Source organism: Lathamus discolor, chromosome 1 (genome assembly GCF_037157495.1).
Source record: "Lathamus discolor isolate bLatDis1 chromosome 1, bLatDis1.hap1, whole genome shotgun sequence".
Classification (NCBI taxonomy): Eukaryota; Metazoa; Chordata; class Aves; order Psittaciformes; family Psittacidae; genus Lathamus; species Lathamus discolor.
This window is the reverse complement of record NC_088884.1, coordinates 2,840,086-2,860,308: the sequence shown is the minus strand read 5'-3', so window position 1 is coordinate 2,860,308 and position 20,223 is coordinate 2,840,086. Positions and strand designations below refer to the sequence as shown.

The 20,223-nt window shown below is 42.6% G+C and overlaps 1 protein-coding gene across 1 annotated transcript in view; it reads left to right on the top strand.

Annotated features, from left to right (window-relative positions):
* USP6NL (USP6 N-terminal like) overlaps positions 1-20,223 on the top strand; it is an 87,546-nt gene that overhangs the window by 13,460 nt on the left and 53,863 nt on the right. Inside the window, exons 2-3 of the mRNA XM_065667234.1 lie at positions 5,605-5,678; positions 7,722-7,804. Coding sequence (XP_065523306.1) covers positions 5,605-5,678; positions 7,722-7,804 — 157 coding nt within the window. The remainder of the gene's footprint in view (positions 1-5,604; positions 5,679-7,721; positions 7,805-20,223) is intronic.

The window sequence follows — 20,223 nt, the reverse complement described above, 5'->3', positions numbered from 1 at the left end:
AAATGTAGCTTAGTTAGCTTCTGGAAATACTGTTTTCCTGAGGAAATTTCCCTTGCTGAGTAAAAGGGATTGATTTCTAAGTAACCATTTCACTTTATGTTAAAAGTTCCTCTCTCTGCCTGAAGAGAAAAATAAAGTGTAATAAGTAATACTTAATCTTTTCTGTTCAGAGCAAGCTTAATATCTATGTGCAGGCGTTTATCAAGGTTTTTCCTTTTGAACATTGTCTACCCACAACAAAATACTATAAGGTGCACGTCATAGCTTTTATTTCATTGTTTGTGGGAATGGACTGGAAGGAAAATAAACAGCCTGAGTATTAAAGAGACTCTGATATGACCAGAGACTTAGCAAATGCTTTGTTTATTGCTCTGATATGTGCTTTGGATGTGTAGATGTGTAGCAGCTGGTGGGAGAGCCTGCAGACTCACAGGAATTTGTGCCAGGGTAGTTCTTTGTGCAGTGGAATGTGTAATGTGCAAATAAGCAAGAATTTGAGTGAAGTAATGGAAAACAAATTGGCATGTTCCAAGTCTCTGGGGTTTTAAACTGCTCCGTAGTGAGAATGGGTCAAGGAACGAAAAAAGGGAGAAATCATTCCAGGATTTGGGATGAGATTGTGCAGGATGCTCTCAGCATTGCTGCTGGGGGTGTTGGTTGACAGCCACTGAACATGAGCAGTTAGTGCCCAGGTGGGCAAGAAGGCCAAGAGCATCCTGGCCTGTATCAGCACCAGTGTGGCAGCAGGGCCACGGCAGGGATTGTGCCCCTGCACTGGGCACTGGTGAGGCCGCACCTCGAATCCTGTGTTCAGCTCTGGGCCCCTCACTACAAGAGAGACATTGAGGGGCTGGAGCGGGGCCAGAGAAGGGAATGGAGCTGGTGCAGGGCCTGGAGCCCAAGTGTGATGGGGAACGGCTGAGGGACCTGGGGGGTTCAGATGGAGAAGAGAAGGCTCAGGGGGGACCTGATGGCTCCCTACAAGTGCCTGACAGGAGGATGGAGCCAGGAGGGGCTGGGCTCTGCTCCCAAGGAACAAGGGATGGGACAAGAGGAGATGGTCTCAAGGTGTACCAGGGGAGATTTATTTAGATTGGATATTAGGAAACGTGCTTGCCACAAGCATTGTCAAGCACTGAACAGGCTGCCCAAGGAAGTGGTGGAGTCACCATCCCTGGTGGTATTAAAAAAGACATGTAGGTATGTCACTTAAGGACATTGTTTAGTGGCAGACATGCAGTGTTGATAGTTAGACTTGATCTTAAAGGCCTTCTCCAACTTAAATGGTTCTATTATTCTACTTAAGTTTATTGCACATCTGTAAGAGGCAATTTGCCTGCAGTCCTGTGTCAGCTCTGGGTTAAGAAGGACATGGAGCTGTTGGAGTGAGTCCAGAGGAGGCTAAGAAGATGCTGCAAAGGCTGGAGCAGCTCTACTCTGGAGCCAGGCTGAGAGACCTGGGCTGGCTCAGCCTGGACAAGAGAAGGCTCCTGAAGGGGAGACCTGAGAGCAGCTCCAGTGCCTAAAGGGGCTGCAGGAAAGCTGGAGAGGGGCTTGGGACAAGGGCCTGTAGGGCCAGGCCAAGGGGAATGGCTTGAACCTGCCCGAGGGGAGACTGAGCTGAGCTCTTAGGCAGAAGCTCTTCCCTGTGAGGGTGCTGAGGCGCTGGCACAGGGTGCCCAGAGAAGCTGTGGCTGCCCCATCCCTGGCAGTGCTCAAGGCCAGGTTGGACACAGGGGCTTGGAGCAAGCTGCTCCAGTGGAAGGGGTCGCTGCTCGTGGCAGGGGTTGGAACGCGATGAGCTTTAAGGTCCCTTCAACCCAAATCAGTCTGGGATTCTATGATTTAAAAACATGGGGTTTTATTTTAAATGTGCATATGATACAGAGACGACCTAATTGTGGAGAGCAGAATAACACTCAGAATTCAGTTGGAAATCTTCTGCTACTCAGTCACACTGGCACCTCCAGATCACATATTTCCTCTGTCAGAAGACAAGTACTGGGGCTGTTTAGGACTGTGTCCTTGTGTACAACTAGTTTAATTTTTCACCTGCGTACTTACATTTCTTACATACCACCACCACTTTCTGTTCCTGAAGAAATTGTGTCTTTTCAACTCCTAGAGAGTTGGTGAGGTAAGGAGAGACTGATAAGAGTGGTGAAGGAAGAAAGCATGTAGTGATGCTAGGCAATGCTCATCTCTCACTTTGTAGGGCTGACAGCAGTCCACAGGTGTCTAGTTTAGCAGCTTAAAATTAGGTTGTTGCAAAATGAACCAGATTCTAGTCCTATTCTCAAGTATCCTTTTGAAAGTTGAAATCCATCATTTCATGAGTTAGCAGCCCCAACAAGTAAGGTAACCTGATTTAGAAGTGCAGCAGAAGAGCACTTAACTGGCTGTTATGTCAGTCCTCTTTCTTTTTTGTCCCTCATCACAGATTGGGACATGCTGTTCAATTTTTGACTCTGCCAATGCTTCAGTTCCTTTGCATGCTGCTTTTCTAAACTTACACATTTATAATACTTGTAGGAAATAGGTTGACATGACCGGTGGTGAGGGGAAAACACTCTCTAATGCGTGTTACATGTATCAGGCTGACTGTTCAGTAAACTTTGTTCCTGGCCTTTCTCTCTCTGGTTTCCCTTTTTTGAGAGGTAGGTGTGACGTTGCTGCTTGTCAGGGTTGTAAGCGCTCTTGTACCTTGTAAGCCTGATTTTTGGAGGGGGCTCAAATACAGTGTTTTAGCAAGCCACGTCTCACCCAACCTGTAGCTGTGTCTGGGGTTGCCCCGGCCGGCGCGCAGGATCTTACACTTCATTTTGTTGAACTTCACGAGGTTGGCATTGGCCATTATTTCACATCTTTAAGTGCTTTCAGTTATATAAGACCTACTGAATAAAACTGGTGAGCCTTCAGAACACCACTTACCTGTCTTCAGTTTCCTAGTGATGCGCTTTTGTGCCTAGGAAGGTATTTCATGAAGAATTTTTCTTGTTCCCATATTTAGCTTGTACTTCATCAGGAATTATTGTGCAATTCCTAGCTTGGGGATATTTAAATAACTCCTCTTAGAAGAAAAAAAAAATCACATTTTATGCTTATCTCTCAAAATATAACCTCTTGTCCCCAACTTGAGCTGTTCTCTGGGTTTTCAGTATGGGTGGATTAATATAATATTAAACTATCTTAGCGCAGCAAGAAGGTTAAGATGATTCTGGCAGGAAGTGAAGAGGATTATTTGCAAGGCAATGAATATGATGATTTCCCCACTAAATGTAATTGAATTGTCATGAGGCACAGAACATGCCAAAGTTTGATTCCTATGGTACTCGTGCAGAGGAGAGGAAGGTAAGCCCTGGCCATACTTTCAACCTTAATAATTCTTTTAAGCAAAGGTTTAAACTTTGCTTCAGCTTCTGCCACCTACCATGTGTGTGTTGTTGAAGAGCTGTGCATGTATCAACCACTATGTGTTAGAATACTGCCTCCTTATTATTCAGCCACACTCTTTGTCAGATCAAATCTAATCTCTCCTTTACTGGGAAAGTCATAATAGAATTCTATTCCCCCTTTCTCCAAGCCCAGCCGCAGTGGTGCTTTAAACAAGTAAACGTTTCCATCACAACTGTCCATTGGCAAAGAGATCATTAGGGTTGCTCAGTACTTCTGAGTTCTCTGCAGGAACATCAGCTTTCTAAGCAAGCATGAAGTTTACTTTTGAAAACCCTATGATTTGCCTTTTAGATATATTTTAAGCACTTTTTGTCTTACGAAAGAAAATGCGGTTTATTTTTATTATGGTTTTTTTACCTTCTCACTTTGAAAGTAGTACTTGGGTTCGTCTACTGCTTCATGTCAGTGTAGATTTGGTAGCTTTAGTGGACCTTGTTGGTTTAGTGGGCATTGTGTGAAAACTAGTAAAGGATGACCCCCAGGTTTATTATAGCTGGGTTGGGGAATATGTAGTGCTTGAATGCACTCAGAGTAGAGTTCAGTGTCTCCTCTTGCGTGGTAACAATGCTGGGGAAGGTTCTAGAGGGGTGATGTGGTCAGTGTGTCAGTTGTGTCAATGTTCATAGAGGTAGCTGGGGTAACAGAGTCCTGCAGTTGCTATGAAAGCAACTTGATGTCTTCACTAATAAATGGGAGTAATATGATTGCCAGATGTTGGTGACAGGCAGAAGGGGCCAGAATGAGGATAACTGAGGGTAATTTCTGGACATCATAAGTTAAAGCTTGGAAGCAGCTGTCAGACTTACAGTTTGGGAAAAGCATCACTGGTGTTTGTGTCTGCGATGGGGCATCTGCTCAGGTTCTCTCTGCATTCCCAGTGTCTGAGAGCTTAGAGGGCCTCCTGGCACAACTTCTTGTCTAAATATTGAGAAATTTGTAGATAAATTTCATTAAAGAAATAGCGGGTTTGAACAAATGTGTTAACAAAGTCACATGATAGAGAACAGTAATTTCTGATTTGTTTTCCTATGGCATGGCCCAGATGGTTGATACGTACAATTCTTGAAGTTCATTATGTTGCCATGAACTGAATAGTGACGAAAAAACATATGCCTGCAGCTTTTTTTGTAACAGTGTGTGCTTGAAAACTGTTTCAAACCTTTTCGAAGCTTTGCTTTATCTGGAATTTGTTGCTTTTTAATAATGGAAACCAATGAGCTCTTTCACAATCTTACCATTGATTAAAACTGATGTCCCTCTTTGTTTTAAAATCATCACATTTGGGATGTTGGAGTCGGATATGTATGTTGTTGAATATGCAAAGCCTTATCTTTCTTATTTTTGCTTTCTTGGTGCCTTCTTTACGTTCCTGTCCATGTCCTAGAGATGGTTTCTGCTAAGGGGACAAAGCTGAAGAACTGAATACAGTTACACAGTCTGCTTCACCTCCTCTCCATCAAACCAGATTTATCTATGCTTTAAGTCCACTGCTGTAGTAAAATCCACTGCAGTGTACGGATGTCCAGTGTGTACCCACATACCTGTTTCTTCCTGCCTATTGAGCTTCCTTTTGTCATATCCTTACGCTTACTCCAGCTCTGGGTTACCCAGGCTGCAGTTCCAATCCTATACCAATGTACTTCCCGATTTCCTGAGAAGTCAGTCTTAGGCAATTTCTCAGCTGAAGTCATACGGTATTTTTTCAGCATTCAACAGTATTTAACTCCTCTCTACAAATCCTGTAAATAGTTCCCACTTTTTCTTTAACCACTAGTGTATGTTTTGCCTTTGACTATGTGAACGCTTGTGGAACTGGCCGCTAGTAGCTTTTACCATGGTCTTCAGTCTTTCTGTTAGTGGGTTGTGGAGTATTATTTAAAAAAACCCCTTTTATTTAATACCTGCTTTGGTGGAAACCTGGGAACATCCTAACTGACCAGCTCGGACACCATCCAATAATTGTGTTTTACTCTGGACAGCACTCAAGGCATGAACCAAGGTCACATTTTGCTTCGATACAATTGTTTTATTGGCATTTCTCCATCCGAGTAGGCTCTCTGAAGTTGAAGATGATTTTCCAAATCATTAGCTGCAGTTCTTTGCTCTCAAGGGAGAGAATCTGAACAGCATCATCTGAATTCTCCACAGGTGCAGGTGCCGAGCAGGATGCTGCTATCAGACTTGCCCAAGAACGAGCAGAGATAGTTGCCAAGTATGACAGAGTAAGTGAACTTGATAATAATATTAAAGATAGCTTATAATTAGTGTTAGTAATATGTCTGTTTCAAAAATGAGTAATGATTCCTGCTAGCTTTTGTTTAAAATACTCTATGTAGTACTGATCTGATGGTTTTGTGGTACGCTGCCCTCTGGATGAATTAAATTTCCATCCATGGGGGATATTCTGGGTAAGGACTGAATCAACTCATTTTTCCGGTGCATGGCAAGTTGCTGTGGGGCAATTTGAAGGTATTGTAATGTATTAGATGTAATGAAACTGGGGTATTTGGGGATGCTTAGTAGATCTATGAGATCTGAGGTACTCTAATTTTTATTACATTGGTGGTTATGGTAATGGAAACAGTTAAATCATTACAGGAACTTGAAAGATGAGTGAACTGCATTGTTTGTCAGATTACTGTGAGGAATTGAAGAAATACCCCAGGTATCCTTTTTCTTGAACCGTTTGCCAAGTAAGAGCACAGAACAGAGTATGGCTGGAATGCTTACCCTGTGTTCACATATTCTTGGAACACTTAGGGACTTCATAAGTGTCACTGGAGCACTAAGCATTAAGCTTCTAAGTTGAGTTCATAGAATGTTTTACATGCTACACGTAGTGGTGCTTTGCACAATGTGCACTTAAGGGAGTGACTCTGGGTTTTTAATAACCACAACTGTGGTGGGTTGACCGTAGCAGGACATCAGGTGCCCACCAAAGCCACTCTGCCGCTCCCATCCTATACTTGAGAGGGGAGAGAAAATACAACAAAAGGTTCGTGGGTTGAGATAATGACAAGGAGAGACCACTCAGTAATTGCCATCACGGGAAAACCAGACTTAAATTGGGGAAATTAGTTTATTATCAATCAAATCAGAATAGGATAAGGAGAAATAAAACCAAATCTTAAAACTACTTCCCCTCCCCACTGCTTCCTTCTTCTTGGCTTAACTCACTTGGAATTCTGTATCTCCTCCCCTCAAGCAGCACAGGGAGATGGGGAATGGGGGTTGTGATCAGTTCCATCACATGTTGTTTCTTCTGCTTCTTCCTCCTCAGGGCAGGACTCCTCACACTCCTCCCCTGCTCCAGTGTGGGGTCCCTCCCACAGGAGGCAGTCCTCCATGAACTTCTCCAACATGAGTCCTTCCCATGGGCTGCAGTTCTTCAAGAACTGCTCCAGTGTGGGTCCCTTCCCTGAGTGCACTCTTTCAGGAACAGGCTGCTCCAGTGTGGGTCCCCCATGGGGTCATCAGTTGTGCCAGCAAACCTGCTCCATCCTGGTCTTCTCTCTCCACAGGGCCACAGGCTGGCACTGGCTCTATTGGACACGGGGGAAGCTTCTAGCAGCTTCTCACAAAAGCCACCCCTATAGCCCCCTGCTATCAGGCCTTGCCACACAAACCCAATACATTTTGTGGTTTGACTGGTGGCGTCTCTTCATACTCCATAACCTATGTGTAGCCCATACCAGAAGAAATTATAGCTGAAAATAACTTGAATTCCTGCAAGTCTTATGAAAATTGGTAATTGGAGTAGACAGAGGAACATGAGTGAATGCTTCATTGAAGGAAAACTCAGTGCTGCATTCTGTCTGACAGCTGCTGGAACTCAGCATGGGCATTAGCTCAACACTGCCCATAGGATGTCATGTTGGTAATGATTCGGGAAAGGCAGACTATGGAAATGAAACGAGTAGAAGGCACTCTGTGGGGACCTTGATGGACTGTTGTGGAGGTTAACAATGGGTGTGAGATTATTACAAGTTTGTAGTTGAAATCAGTGGTTGAAATTTACTCTGTGTGTAGCAGTGACCAAAAGAGATTTCCTCTGATGAAAATACTCTCCATAGGGGCTGGGGGAGGGTTTGCTACTCTCCTTTTTCTTGGTTGGTCGGTTTAGGACCAGTGTTCTCCTTCCCTTCCTCTATCCTACTACAAGTGTGTCCCGAAGATTAGTCTTTGAGTGGTTGAATTGTCTGTTTTTTAGCTTATTGTGTCATAAAACTCATTTTGGGTCTTTTTTTGTTTCCCTTTCCCTCTAGGGCCGGGAGGGTGCGCAGATTGAGCCATGGGAAGATGCTAACTATCGTCTCTACAAAGTCATAGATAGATTTGGGTTTCTACAGTAAGTAGCAAGCTTGGAAAGAAAATAAGATTAAGAATTTGCTACTATTATTATTTATACTTTTTAGTGTGTCAGTGGTTTCGAGTATTTTATTTGGGAATGAAAATTGATAGTTACAAGAAATGTATTTAAAGCTGAATTAGATTGCAGAAAAATTCTTATTTCAAGTGTTAGAGACAAAGTTGAAGTTACTGGAAGGAGTTTTAAAATTTTGTTATAATACTGATCTTTAAGAAAAAATCCCAATGCATTTAAGGTTACTTGATGGTTGTATGTGAAGAACTGTGCATCCCAGTCCTTAAAAGCTAAATATCATTTAACTTCATGTGCTTAGTAGGCTCTTAGAAGTCTTAGAGACTTAGAAGTCTCTGCTGATTTGGGACCTCATGCTGCGTCTTAGTCACAAAATGCCAGAATGAAGATCCAGTGACCCTATGGGTACTTCCTTTCTAACAAATGATCTCCGTCTCTTTGACAAATAGAAGATGAGAGTATTAGCTAGTATTAGGACTTTTGAGGTTGGCAGATGTAAATATCCAACTGGCAGGAACTGAACACAAGCTGACTTGCTACTTTTGGTAATATCTACTCAATGTTCTCCACCATTCTTTGGCATTGGTGCTTGAATTACATGAAGGGCAGTTAAAATGCAGGAAAACCAGCAATGAGTGGAAAACTTAGTAATAACTATGTACTTTTATAGTAATGGGGGAGAGGGGAGAGAGTGTGTGTGTTTTTGGGGGATCCCCTTCTGTGCTGTTACTGTTTTTATAAGCTGTCAGTTAAACTAGTCTTTACCTGTAGACAGCCTTTGCTTTATCACAGTGAGTTAATTTGGTGTGTGACCTCCACACATTCTGTTTCACACAGAGAGGTCTTTGTGTTGGTAATCTACAGCTGCAATGCCACGTGTCTGGTGTAGCTGCAGTTGCAGGCATGCTTCATGGAGAGTGGATGTCAGAACTGCTTGTGCGAAAGTAATTGAAACCACTCTGAAGTTCACCACTGACTTCAGTGGAAATTGAATCAGGCATTCAGATTTTCAAGTGGAATTACTGATTTTGGTATCCTTATGGGCTCCTGAACATTTCCTTATGATATTTGCCTTTTTATATCTTAGGCATGGAAGAATATTATTCATGTCTGCTCCAGTTGCTGCTGCAGTCAGTTTTCAGGAGTCTTGCATTTCATACCTCCAGTGCTGTGATATATTTGAGATGCAGTTATGGAGTTATGCTGAATGGCAAACTGATGTGTACCTGTTTCCCTGCTGCTCTTGCTATAACTTCAAGCTCCAGTGGGCATCTGCAGTTGTTCTTGTGATGGGGCAGGATAGATGGACCTTAGTTGTTAGACTGCTTCCTCCCTAGTGATGTCTCTAGTCACCAGTGCAGAAATTCTCTCTCTAGTCAACTTCAGGGATGAAATTTGAGAGATGATTTATACATGAAGATGACATAAACCGACAGTGTACCTAGATACTCTGTCTCTTTATTAATTGTATATTTGTTGTTCCTGTGCTAATTGATGTCTTGTCATAAGGCAGATTTCACCTGAGACTGCTATCAAGACTGCTTTGTGATTCTTTAAAGCAAATTCATTGCAACTGATGCTTTTATTTTCCTGAGAAATAAAATCTCTCTGCCCAGGGAGGTTGTGAGTGCTCCATCCCTGGCAGTGTTCAAGGCCAGGTTGGACGAAGCCTTGTGTGGGATGGTTTAGTGTGAGGTGTCCTTGCCCATGGCAGGGGGGTTGGAACTGGATGATCTTGAGGTGCTTTCCAACCCTAACTATTCTATGATTCTATGATTCTAATATGAGCTCTATAATTAGAATAAGCATATCAACTGTCTTTCTCTGAGAAGACGATTTATATTGCACGGTAGATTTTAACTATGGTCTGGGTTCATGTACACTGCAGTGCTGAATGTGTGCAATCTGCTGTTTATGAAAGAAACTCCTGTTCTTACGAGACTTTGAAACTAAGCTGTGTGTACCAAAAGCTTCAAGCATTATCATCTGGGAGAGCTGTAATTCCCCACAACCCGTCTGTCAGGTGCTTACAGTGTAAGTTAACAAACAGGCTGATGCACATGGAGAATCTGGGGGCTGCATCAAACTTGAGATCTGTAATGATCTGTAATCTTGTTTACACTGACATCTTAAAATACTAAGTAGCTGAGAACTGTCTTTTGTATCAGAAGGCTGTTGGATATGGGGAACATGATGGAAAATTAGGGCCTCTTTTCTCAAGTACATTAGGCCTTGATTAGTGTCAGTAGTTTGTAAGCTGCTTCTTGGTTGTGTCCCATCTGCAGCTTTCCTGGGCTCTGTATAGGTGCATTCAGTTGGTTCAGTTGATTGCTGATAGGGCAGAGAAGATAAGTTTGATGGGATGAATCACTCAAGCTGCTTGTGTAGCTTGCCACTGAAGACAACTTAAAGAGTAGTTTTGGTCTAGATCTACTATTCTGCTGTCCCAGTGTTCTTACTTGTGTGCCCAACTGAGAATCAGTGAACTGGGGGAACCTGAAGATGTGCTCTTATTGTCTTCCTGCCATTCCAATAGGAATGGGTAAAGCTGTTTAGATTTTTCCTCTGAAAGCATACTGAGTAGCAGAAGGAAGGTGCCTTTCTATGGAACAATGTAGAAATTGCTAGTGGTTGGAAACAGATAGGACATTTGTGCAAAGCGTTTGACACTGTCCCACATGACATCCTTCTCTCTAAATTGGAGAGATACCAAGTTGATGGATGGACCACTCGGTGGATAAAGAACTGGCTGGACGGCCGCACACAAAGAGTTGTGGTCAATGGCTCGATGTCCGGCTGGAGACCGGTAACGAGTGGTGTCCCTCAGGGATCGGTGTTGGGACCGGTCTTGTTTAACATCTTCATCGCTGACATGGACAGTGGGATTGGGTGCACCCTCAGCAAGTTTGCCGATGACACCAAGCTGTGTGGTCCGGTTGATACGCTGGAGGGAAGGGATGCCATCCAGAGGGACCTTGACACGCTTGTGTGGTGGGCTGATGCCAGCCTTATGAAGTTCAACCATGCCAAGTGCAAGGTCCTACACCTGGGTCGGAGCAATCCCAGGCACAGCTACAGACTGGGCAAAGAAGAGATTTAGAGCAGCCCTGCAGAGAAGGACTTGGGGGTGCTGGTCGATGAGAAAATGAACATGAGCCGGCTGCAGTGTGCGCTCGCAGCCCAGAAAGCAACCGTATCCTGGGCTGCATCAAAAGGAGCGTGACCAGCAGGGTGTAGGAGGTGATCCTGCCCCTCTATTCTGCTCTTGTGAGACCTCACCTGGAGCATTGTGTGCAGTTCTGGTGTCCTCAACATAAAAAGGACATGGAACTGTTGGAACAAGTCCAGAGGAGGCCACGAGGATGATAAGGGGCTGGAGCACCTCCCGTATGAAGACAGGCTGAGGAAGTTGGGGCTGTTCAGCCTGGAGAAGAGAAGGCTGCGTGGAGACCTCATAGCAGCCTTCCAGTACCTGAAGGGGGCCTATAGGGATGCTGGGGAGGGACTCTTCATTAGGGACTGTAGTGACAGGACAAGGGGTAACAGGTTCAAACTTAAACAGGGGAAGTTTAGATTGGATCTAAGGAGGAAATTCTTTCCTGTTAGGGTGGTGAGACCCTGGAATGGGTTGCCCAGGGAGGTTGTGAGTGCTCCATCCCTGGCGGTGTTCAAGGCCAGGTTGGATGAAGCCTTGTGTGGGATGGTTTAGTGTGAGGTGTCCCTGCCCATGGCAGGGGGGTTGGAACTGGATGATCTTGAGGTCCTTTCCAACTCTAACTATTCTATGATTCTATGATTCTATTTCCGTTCAGGTGAAATATCTCACCTTAGGGACAACCTTCATTCAAGACCAGCAGGTGAAATATCTGGCTACTTCGGTCAATTCTAATTCTTGTTGTACTATTTATTGTCTGTAATAGTTAGAACCATCTTTACCTAGCGCTGTCTGAAATTTTTACTAGCTGCTGCCTTAAGAACACTATTTGTTCACTGTAGTGCTTTTATTTTGCAAATATGTCAATGAATGTGGAAGTGCTGTTTGACTTTGGATATTAAAAGGAAATTGGTGCGTGGATGGCTTATTAAAATAGCTATTTAAAACCAAGCTGAGTTAATACCTAGTGAATTTAAAGAACAAGAAAATAAGTTCAGTGAGAATTACCACAGCATTATAACAATGAGAATTATTTGAAATGAATAAAGGGAAGTTGGATATGAGGAGAAGGTTCCAGCAAACATGCTAAGCTCTGAAATAGCCCCATGGGGAGCTGTCTCTTGAGATGTTGAAGACAAGATTATACAAAACAAAATGCACCTATGAAGAGTTCTGTCAGTGGGACTAAATTATAATGGGTATGTTTTCAGTAGAGTAGCTCATAAATTGTATTTGAGAGGCATGCATGAACCAAAATGAGTTAAAATCTCATTACTGGCTGAAATGCAGAAAGCTTGGCCTTAGCAATTGCTGTTTTTGAGAGGCTGTAAGGAAGTGGTGGTCGTCATGTTTAAGCCATATGGTGTTGTGGGCAAACCAGTCTCAACATGGGGAATTTTTCACATAATTTATTGCCAAATAACACAATATTCTAATTGCTGATTTGGATACAGAGACACCCCAAAGCTGCAAATGTTAATGGACACCTAGGGGAAATACCTCTCTCCCCTCTGCCTCCAGGACAAACTTCCTTTGCTTTTTGCTGTGGGTCACCCTTGGCTCACCCCAGTTCCTTTGGTGAGGCAACAGGCAGTGCAGGGGGTCAAGGTCTTGTATGAAAGGGCTTCTTCCTGCTGCTTGTGTCTTTCTGCTGCCCCAGCCTGGGTCTCATCTGGACTGCAGACCCCTTGGAGGTGTTCTCTACCCTGGTACAATATGCCTCCTTTGAGACTGCATCTCCAGCCATGTTCCCAACAGCATCTCCTTCCACGTGTCTCTTCCGCTTCTCCCCACATCTCTCCATTTCACCTGCATCTAGCAGCTGCCATGCATTTAGAGTTATGTTTTTAGTAGAGGCATCATGGGGTCCTCCAACTAACTGATGCTTTGGCACATGTTGGGTTGGTTGCAGCTGTTTTCAGCTGGCTGGAGCAGCCATGACTGGCACAGGGCAGGTCATGGCCCCATCGCACAAAGGTATTGTGTGAATTTCCTCCTAATACCTAATCTAAATCTCCCCTTTTTCAGTTTAAAGCCATTCCCCTTGTCCTATCCCTAAGACCTTCGTACAAAGTCCCTCTTGAGCTTTCTTTTTGGCCCCTTTATGTACTGCTCTAAGGTCTCCCCTTCAGGAGCCTTCTCTTCTCCAGGCTGACCCAGCCCAGCTCTCTCAGCCTGGCTCCAGAACAGAGCAGCTTCAGCAGCTCCATGGCCCTTCTCTGGACTCACTCCAACAGGTCCCCATTTTTCTTACATTGTTGCCCCCAGAGCTGAATGTGGTGCTTTCAGTGCACTGTTTTCCAAGGGAAAAAAGGGCCGTCTCAGAGGTCCCGAATGACTCTGAGGGGACAGATCAGTTCTGAGAGCCACAGTTCAGATGCTGATGTACCTCCTCATAGCCGAGATTGTGCTGTGTGCCACCAGGTCCCAGCTGATGGCTATTCATGCTTTCCAGTGCAGCATTTCCAACCCTGTTCTTCTAATCTCGATTTGTAAAGCAGTAAAAGGCAGGTGAAGTAGCATTGAGTAATCTCGGTGCCATCTCATACAGTGTTAATTCCATTAGCGTTGTTCATCTTAATTGATGCAGACTTGTTTCTGTCAAATGCTTTTGGTCTTCCTTAAAGTCACCACATGGAATAATGCCTATTAAAATGTTACTCTTCACTTATGTTTATGTAGGTGTAGCCTATACCAGGGAGCTCTTAGTCTCATCTTAGTCATGACCACAGGAGTCTTGAGAGAGCAGCAGCTCAGTGTATTTCTTCCAGTGCATAAGCACAATGTAATCCTAAAAATGTTTGTTTTCTTCTCAAAATAAGGCAGCAACATCCCTACTCGCAACTTTCAGGCGTGGTCCTTATTTAATACAGATTATTTTCCAGTAAAAAAACCCTGATTTCACATTATAGTGTAGGAATACTGAAGAATGGGGCTGATGTGCAAATACACTTAATTTTTAAAAGGAACAGTTTTTCCTGAAGGAAATCCAGCACCAGTGTCTGTATATACAGTGTGATAGTGTTTGGTAACTCTATACTTGAAAGCGCATCTGATGAATAGTTTATTCTATACCTGCAGTTGGTGGAGGTCCAGCAGGCCATCGCTGGGGACCACCACAGCACTTGGATAAGCCTTAGTCTATCACAGATGACTTTTTCAATCAAGTATTTTAGGAATGGGAGAAGTGCCTCAGATCGCTTCAGGTAGTCATAACACAAACTATTTCAGCTGTTTTGGAAATGAAAAAGGTGGAATGTGGTTGGTACCCTCCTCCCCCAGAAAACCAGATACTCTGCACCCCACAAACAGTTTCTTTGTGTCACATCTTGTTGTAAATTGTGCCGTAGATGTTCTTAATCTCTGCACTGTGGACTGTTCTTTTGAAGAAACTTTACTTTGTAGATACTTCTGTTTGCAGTTTTTCTGGCAACAGCCCTTGATAAGGGAATAACTTCAGGGAAAAAACCTAAGGGAACTGGAGTGTCTTGAAGCTCATAGCAGACATTCCAGCAATGCCTTGGGATCTGGGATTTCCCCCTTCCCCCTCCTTAAATTCTTTAGCTGATTTGATACTGCTTTGGGATGGCTAAAAAAAGCTACTAGAATTAATCCATTTTTCCTTGGGTGGTGGCAAGTTCCCTACTACTCCTAGTAAAGTAATAAAAGTTGGTGTTTTTTAAGCCTACATTTTAAATAATAATATCTGTATCAGTTTGTCTCTTTAGAAGTGACACTCACGAATCATTTCTATAGTTATAAAATTATTGAAGGTCTTAAATCAACAAAAGAAAGGAATAAATCCAAATGACAGTAAATGTTTTGTAAATAAATAGCATCATTGAAGCACATATTTAAAAATACATTTTCATGACTGCATCCTTGTATTTATCAGAGGGCTGGAGCAGCTCTGCTCTGGAGCCAGGCTGAGAGAGCTGGGCTGGGGCAGCCTGGACAAGAGAAGGCTCCTGAAGGGGAGACCTGAGAGCAGCTCCAGTGCCTAAAGGGGCTGCAGGAAAGCTGGAGAGGGGCTTGGGACAAGGGCCTGTAGGGCCAGGCCAAGGGGAATGGCTTGAACCTGCCCGAGGGCAGACTGAGATGAGCTCTTAGGCAGAAGCTCTGCCCTGTGAGGGTGCTGAGGCGCTGGCACAGGGTGCCCAGAGAAGCTGTGGCTGCCCCATCCCTGGCAGTGCTCAAGGCCAGGTTGGACACAGGGGCTTGGAGCAAGCTGCTCCAGTGGAAGGGGTCCCTGCCTGTGGCAGGGGTTGGAGCTGGATGCTTTATTCCTTCTCCTTCCTTCCATATAATTTTAAGATTGAATGGCCACAAGAGCATTGGCTGATTGGGGTTTGCAAACCAGCCTAAACTTTGGACATGCTTCTGAACTAGGGCAGAAGCTGGAAGCAGCATTTTGCAACTCCAAAGGTCAACACCAGTTGCATGTTTAAAGAGCTGAGCCCCTTTCGGGCCTGTCAGCACCAGGGCAAAAGTCAGCAGGATAAGCCCTGTGGCCTCATTGTCTTCCTAGGATGGCACAGAAAGCTAGCAGTTAATGTAAATATAATAATAATTTAGAATAGATGAGATTTAAATGATAAAACTAATCCAGACATCTAAAAGGTGTCTTCCTTTACTGTCTCCTCACCAGTGTGCTCCAGTTCAGTGTACTGCCAGGTTCTATACTGCTTTGTACTGAAATCTCCAAGTCATTCCCTGTTGAAGGTGAGATGTCAGCTGGGATCATTTGTTTGGTACCTGTCAGAACTTGTGACTTCAGTCTATCAGATAGTGACCAAGCAAAAAGCATAAAAAAAATCAGAAATATCCCTTTTTAGCTAGCAAAAAGGTTGATATTACCTGGTTTTTTATTATCTTGTATTGAAGTTATCTTTTGTTTTCTTGTGTGTATATTCTTGTTTGATTCTTTTAATCATCTGTCCTACCCAGCTGTGAGGGAGATGTTCAGCCTTCTCTTACAATAAGACTTTTTAAGCCCATAGTTGTGCCTCTGTAAGCTAAAGAAAATAGCATTGCTTTTCAGAATTCAGGGCAGGTGCAGCTCAAGGCCAATTTTTGCTTCTCTCCATTGGAAACATAGATCATGACTAACATAGGCTGACTAGTGCATTGTGGAAAGTGCTGTAATTGTTCACAACTCAGTAGGTACAATGTAGAAATAAAAAGCAACTGCAATTTATTTTCTGCAACTTTTCAAGGCATTTTTTGCTTTCCACCGTTCACTGCTGAGTGCCATCAACTGCATTGTCCTGTTAACTTCCCCTAAAGAGCCGTGAAAACCTGCCATGACATCATTTAAAACATGCAGCTGTTATTTTAAAGGCTTTCATTTCTCTAACCTGCATGATATGAATTCTTTTCAGGTCTTGTTATTATCAAGGTCTCTGTTAACTTGTATTAATAGTTACTGTCTTGTAGCAATAACCAGTATTGTCAGGGTTTATGGTCTGATGTTGGGTGATTCAGCTTGAATATGCTTTTCTTTGCTACCTGCTCAAGAAATGAGAACTGTAGATGCATGTGCAGTGTGGCAGATGCTCTTGTGTTGATAAATACCCAGGGATCAGCACAGTGACGTTGGACAGATTGGAGGTTTATTCTTCAAGGTTGGTTTTGTGCGTTGTTTTTCTTTTCCTACTGAAGGAAAAGATGTACAGTAAAAGTCTAACTGGTAGAAAATACAGCTGTGGCTTCCCACCCTAGATTCATGAAGCTGTCTTAAATATTTGGGTTAGATTCTTGTACTGCTCTTACAGTAGCTCTGTGCTGATTTTGATGGATTTGTACCAATTTACAGCAGCTGAGAACCTGACTCATACTTTCATTCTTTATCCCATGAGTCTATTAAAGCAGTCAACATGCTTTTAGAATAGTTTGTTGATGAAGATTATTGTGTTGCCAGAGCCTCTTTTCAAGTAGCACAGTTCATTTATTTTTTCTTCCACTAAGGTAGAGGCCTACCTGCTTTTCTCATCAAACTCTTTACTAGTTAAAATGTGTTGCATTTTTATCAGCTCTGTCATGCATTTCTGCAGCATGCAGGGAAGCAAAGATATGGAGAGCTAAGTCAAAACTTCTGAGATCCTCCACTGAAACTCCCCAAATGAAGCTATTGATTTTTCTTTTTCCAGTATTATTATTTTGCCCCTAAGCTTTTAATAGGGAGCAATATGATGAGCACCTGGTTGTCTTCTCATTCCGTTTCTTGCTTATTTATACATAGCATTGCTAGAAAATAGTCCTTGTCTCTAGAATAGTCTTTGTGCATTCCTTACTACTTTCTACAGCGTGCCTGTCACATCATGTGTCCAAGAACAGTAACTCCTACACAACTAACCCTGGTGATTGGAGTAGGTACACAGCTGAAGTCTCTCCAGATAACAGATGTAAGGATTGGCCTCTGGGTGTTCTAGGTGGCAAAACCACTTCTGCTGCAATGCCAAAAGATCTTGGTAATAGAAATTAAGGAAAAAAGCGTAGGAGCTGTAACTTGGTAATAATCAAAGTAGTACTCAAAAAGATGGGTTTTTGTTTAACTCTCATTTCAGTTTTCAGTAGAAAAGTTGGCGCATCAAAGCTTAAGGAAAGAGCTCTAAGGAGAGTTGCAGAGTTCTTGTTCATAGTGACACACAGCCACTATCCTGAATTTTCTAGGCAAAGGAGGTATTGCCAAACGCATTAAGTGATACGGTGATGTGGCAAAAGAGCAGTGAAATGTTTATTCTTAACAGTTCAGTCATAAATGCAGATCTTCTTCATTTTTATCTGCTTTGGTCATTCAGTAGGGACTTGGCTGTCATTTTCCTCTCCTCCTCTTTTCCTCTCAGCTTTGTGAGGCAGGGTCAGACCCACTTGTCAGGAGAATTGCTTAACTCTTCCCTCCCTTGGGAGAAAAGTGTGCCAAGTTCAGCCTCTGTCAGCTGCCAAAGACAAATCTGTATTAAATATATATATTTATATATATACACACACACAGATCTTGGATATTGGAGAAGTTGTGTTTCTCTTAATTCTTTTTTTACTAAACACATGGATATGCCTCACTTTGCATAGAATTTTTCATGTGGCATTACAAAGATTTACTGTGAAAACTCCACTGTAGTTCTGCATTGTGTGCAGTGCATTCTGCCCTCTGGTATGTGACACACTTCCCTGCACTGATTTTGCTCTAGAATATCCATTACTAATCAATGTACTGAGGAAATGCTGTTTAAAAAAACACCCAACCCAAACACAGATTTCAGCTCTAATGTTCTTTCGTTATGCCCTTATGTGCACTGAGGATGTTATTTAAGGAGAGAAGTGGAAGTTTTCTTGGATTAGTAATTGGGATTCAGAACTCAGAAATTACTCATGATCCATTCTGACTGTTCCAGTTCACAGCTCTGCTTCCGTGATGGGTAATGAACTTTGCTCTCTGCATTTGTCTCCAGTTGTGGTGGTGGTTGCATTTCAATCCTTTCCTTTGCATCGGTGAATTTGAACTTACTTCTATGAGCATGAGATGTGCATGGCTGTTCCCAGCAACTGCTTCCTTAAATCTGTGTCTTATTTTGCAATAGATGTGGTCAGATGTATGGATTTTTCCCCTAACCCTGTGTCACCATTGCAGCCATTTCTTGAGCTTATTCTTAGGACTAGAGTTGAAATTTGAATTTGAAATCCAGTTGAGTTACTCCAGGCTGTCACTTCAGCAATGCACTGCAGATGCAGAAAGAAATGAGGTGAATGCAGCCCTGCAGACTCGATTGCAAACACAGAAGTAAGCTGCAGGATAATTCTGCCAAGTAAGGCCAATAGCATGGTTTTGTTAACAGCTGCTGCTACTTGATGTGAGTAAAAGATCACCCATCATGTACTAGGAATTCATGAACTACTTCCGTTTATGAAAAGAGTTTTTAAGTGGCACAACTGAAAGAACGATTGAATATGGTGATGTGATTTAATTTTTACAACATAGATAAAGCTATACACACTCATTTTGAGTTACTGCTGAAGCCCTAAAATGTAAGGATTTACCATAATCATTATTACCACATATATTTCCTACTATATTTAGCATTTATAGAAGATTAAAGTAACTGAACATAGGGAATGGCCAGAGTGTGCTTCACTGGCCTTGGTTACTAAGACTGATAGAAGAGGTCTGGGGCAACACTTTTCACAAGCACAAAGATGCTGCTACTCTCGACCCAACCGAAAGACCCACCAAAGTGGAATTTTAGACTGGAGAATGTTATTTCATAAGAGAAGCATGCATAGGGACATTGAGCTTCAGCAGTGAGCAAATACATATTGCTGGAACACTACCAGCTTAGTTAATTTATGTTGGAATATGCTTTGCATAGCACATGAATTTTAATACAGATGAAGCTGCCAACATATAAGTCCTCTGCTATTAATATATAGTGTAAGTGATCTGCACAGTAACTAATCCTCAAGCAGTACTTAAAATCAATATATATATGTGTGTGTATATATATATACATATATATGTGCTTTAGGAAAAAATCCTAGATGTTTTAGGCATTTATTTATAAAGTATAAATTGGAAGGCAAAAAGATTCATTCTTTGTCATTTGTCTCTTGGCCTCTTGGGAGTTTTAAGGTAGCTTAGACTAATTTATATGGTTCTGAGAAGACGTTTTTGACCTCTGTGTCTGTAGATGCCCAATTAAAGTGTTACCAGAAATCATTAGAAATGCTGCTGTTCAGTTAAGCAGATTATAGATTTTCTCCAAGGTTTTTTGATTCCAAACTGGGAAAACTTTAAAGTTTGCATCTAGAACACATCTTTTACTAAAGACCCAAGAAATCGAGTGTGTTAGCATGTGGCAGCAAAACTGTAGGTATCTTTTCTATGGATTTCTTGATCACTTTTAATATTGACAATAAAAACTTACACTGAAATTATCTTCTCCAAGCAGGAAAGTACTAAAAAGGCATCACTTGGAGATTCAGTTGGACTTTCTTTTCTCTCTGAGAATATGCATTACATGAGTCTTTCTGGACAGGAGCTCCATGCTCATGGCACTGTGCTGTGCGCATTGGCAGCAACACCCACTGAATCCACAAATAACAATTGCGATTAAACCTAGTCACATAATCACATGTGATTCAATCTTTTGCCAGCATTCAATTCTTTCTTGCAGCATATTTCCTGGTAATTATATTGTGGGGTATCACGTTGGCTTATCCATATGTTAATTAATTG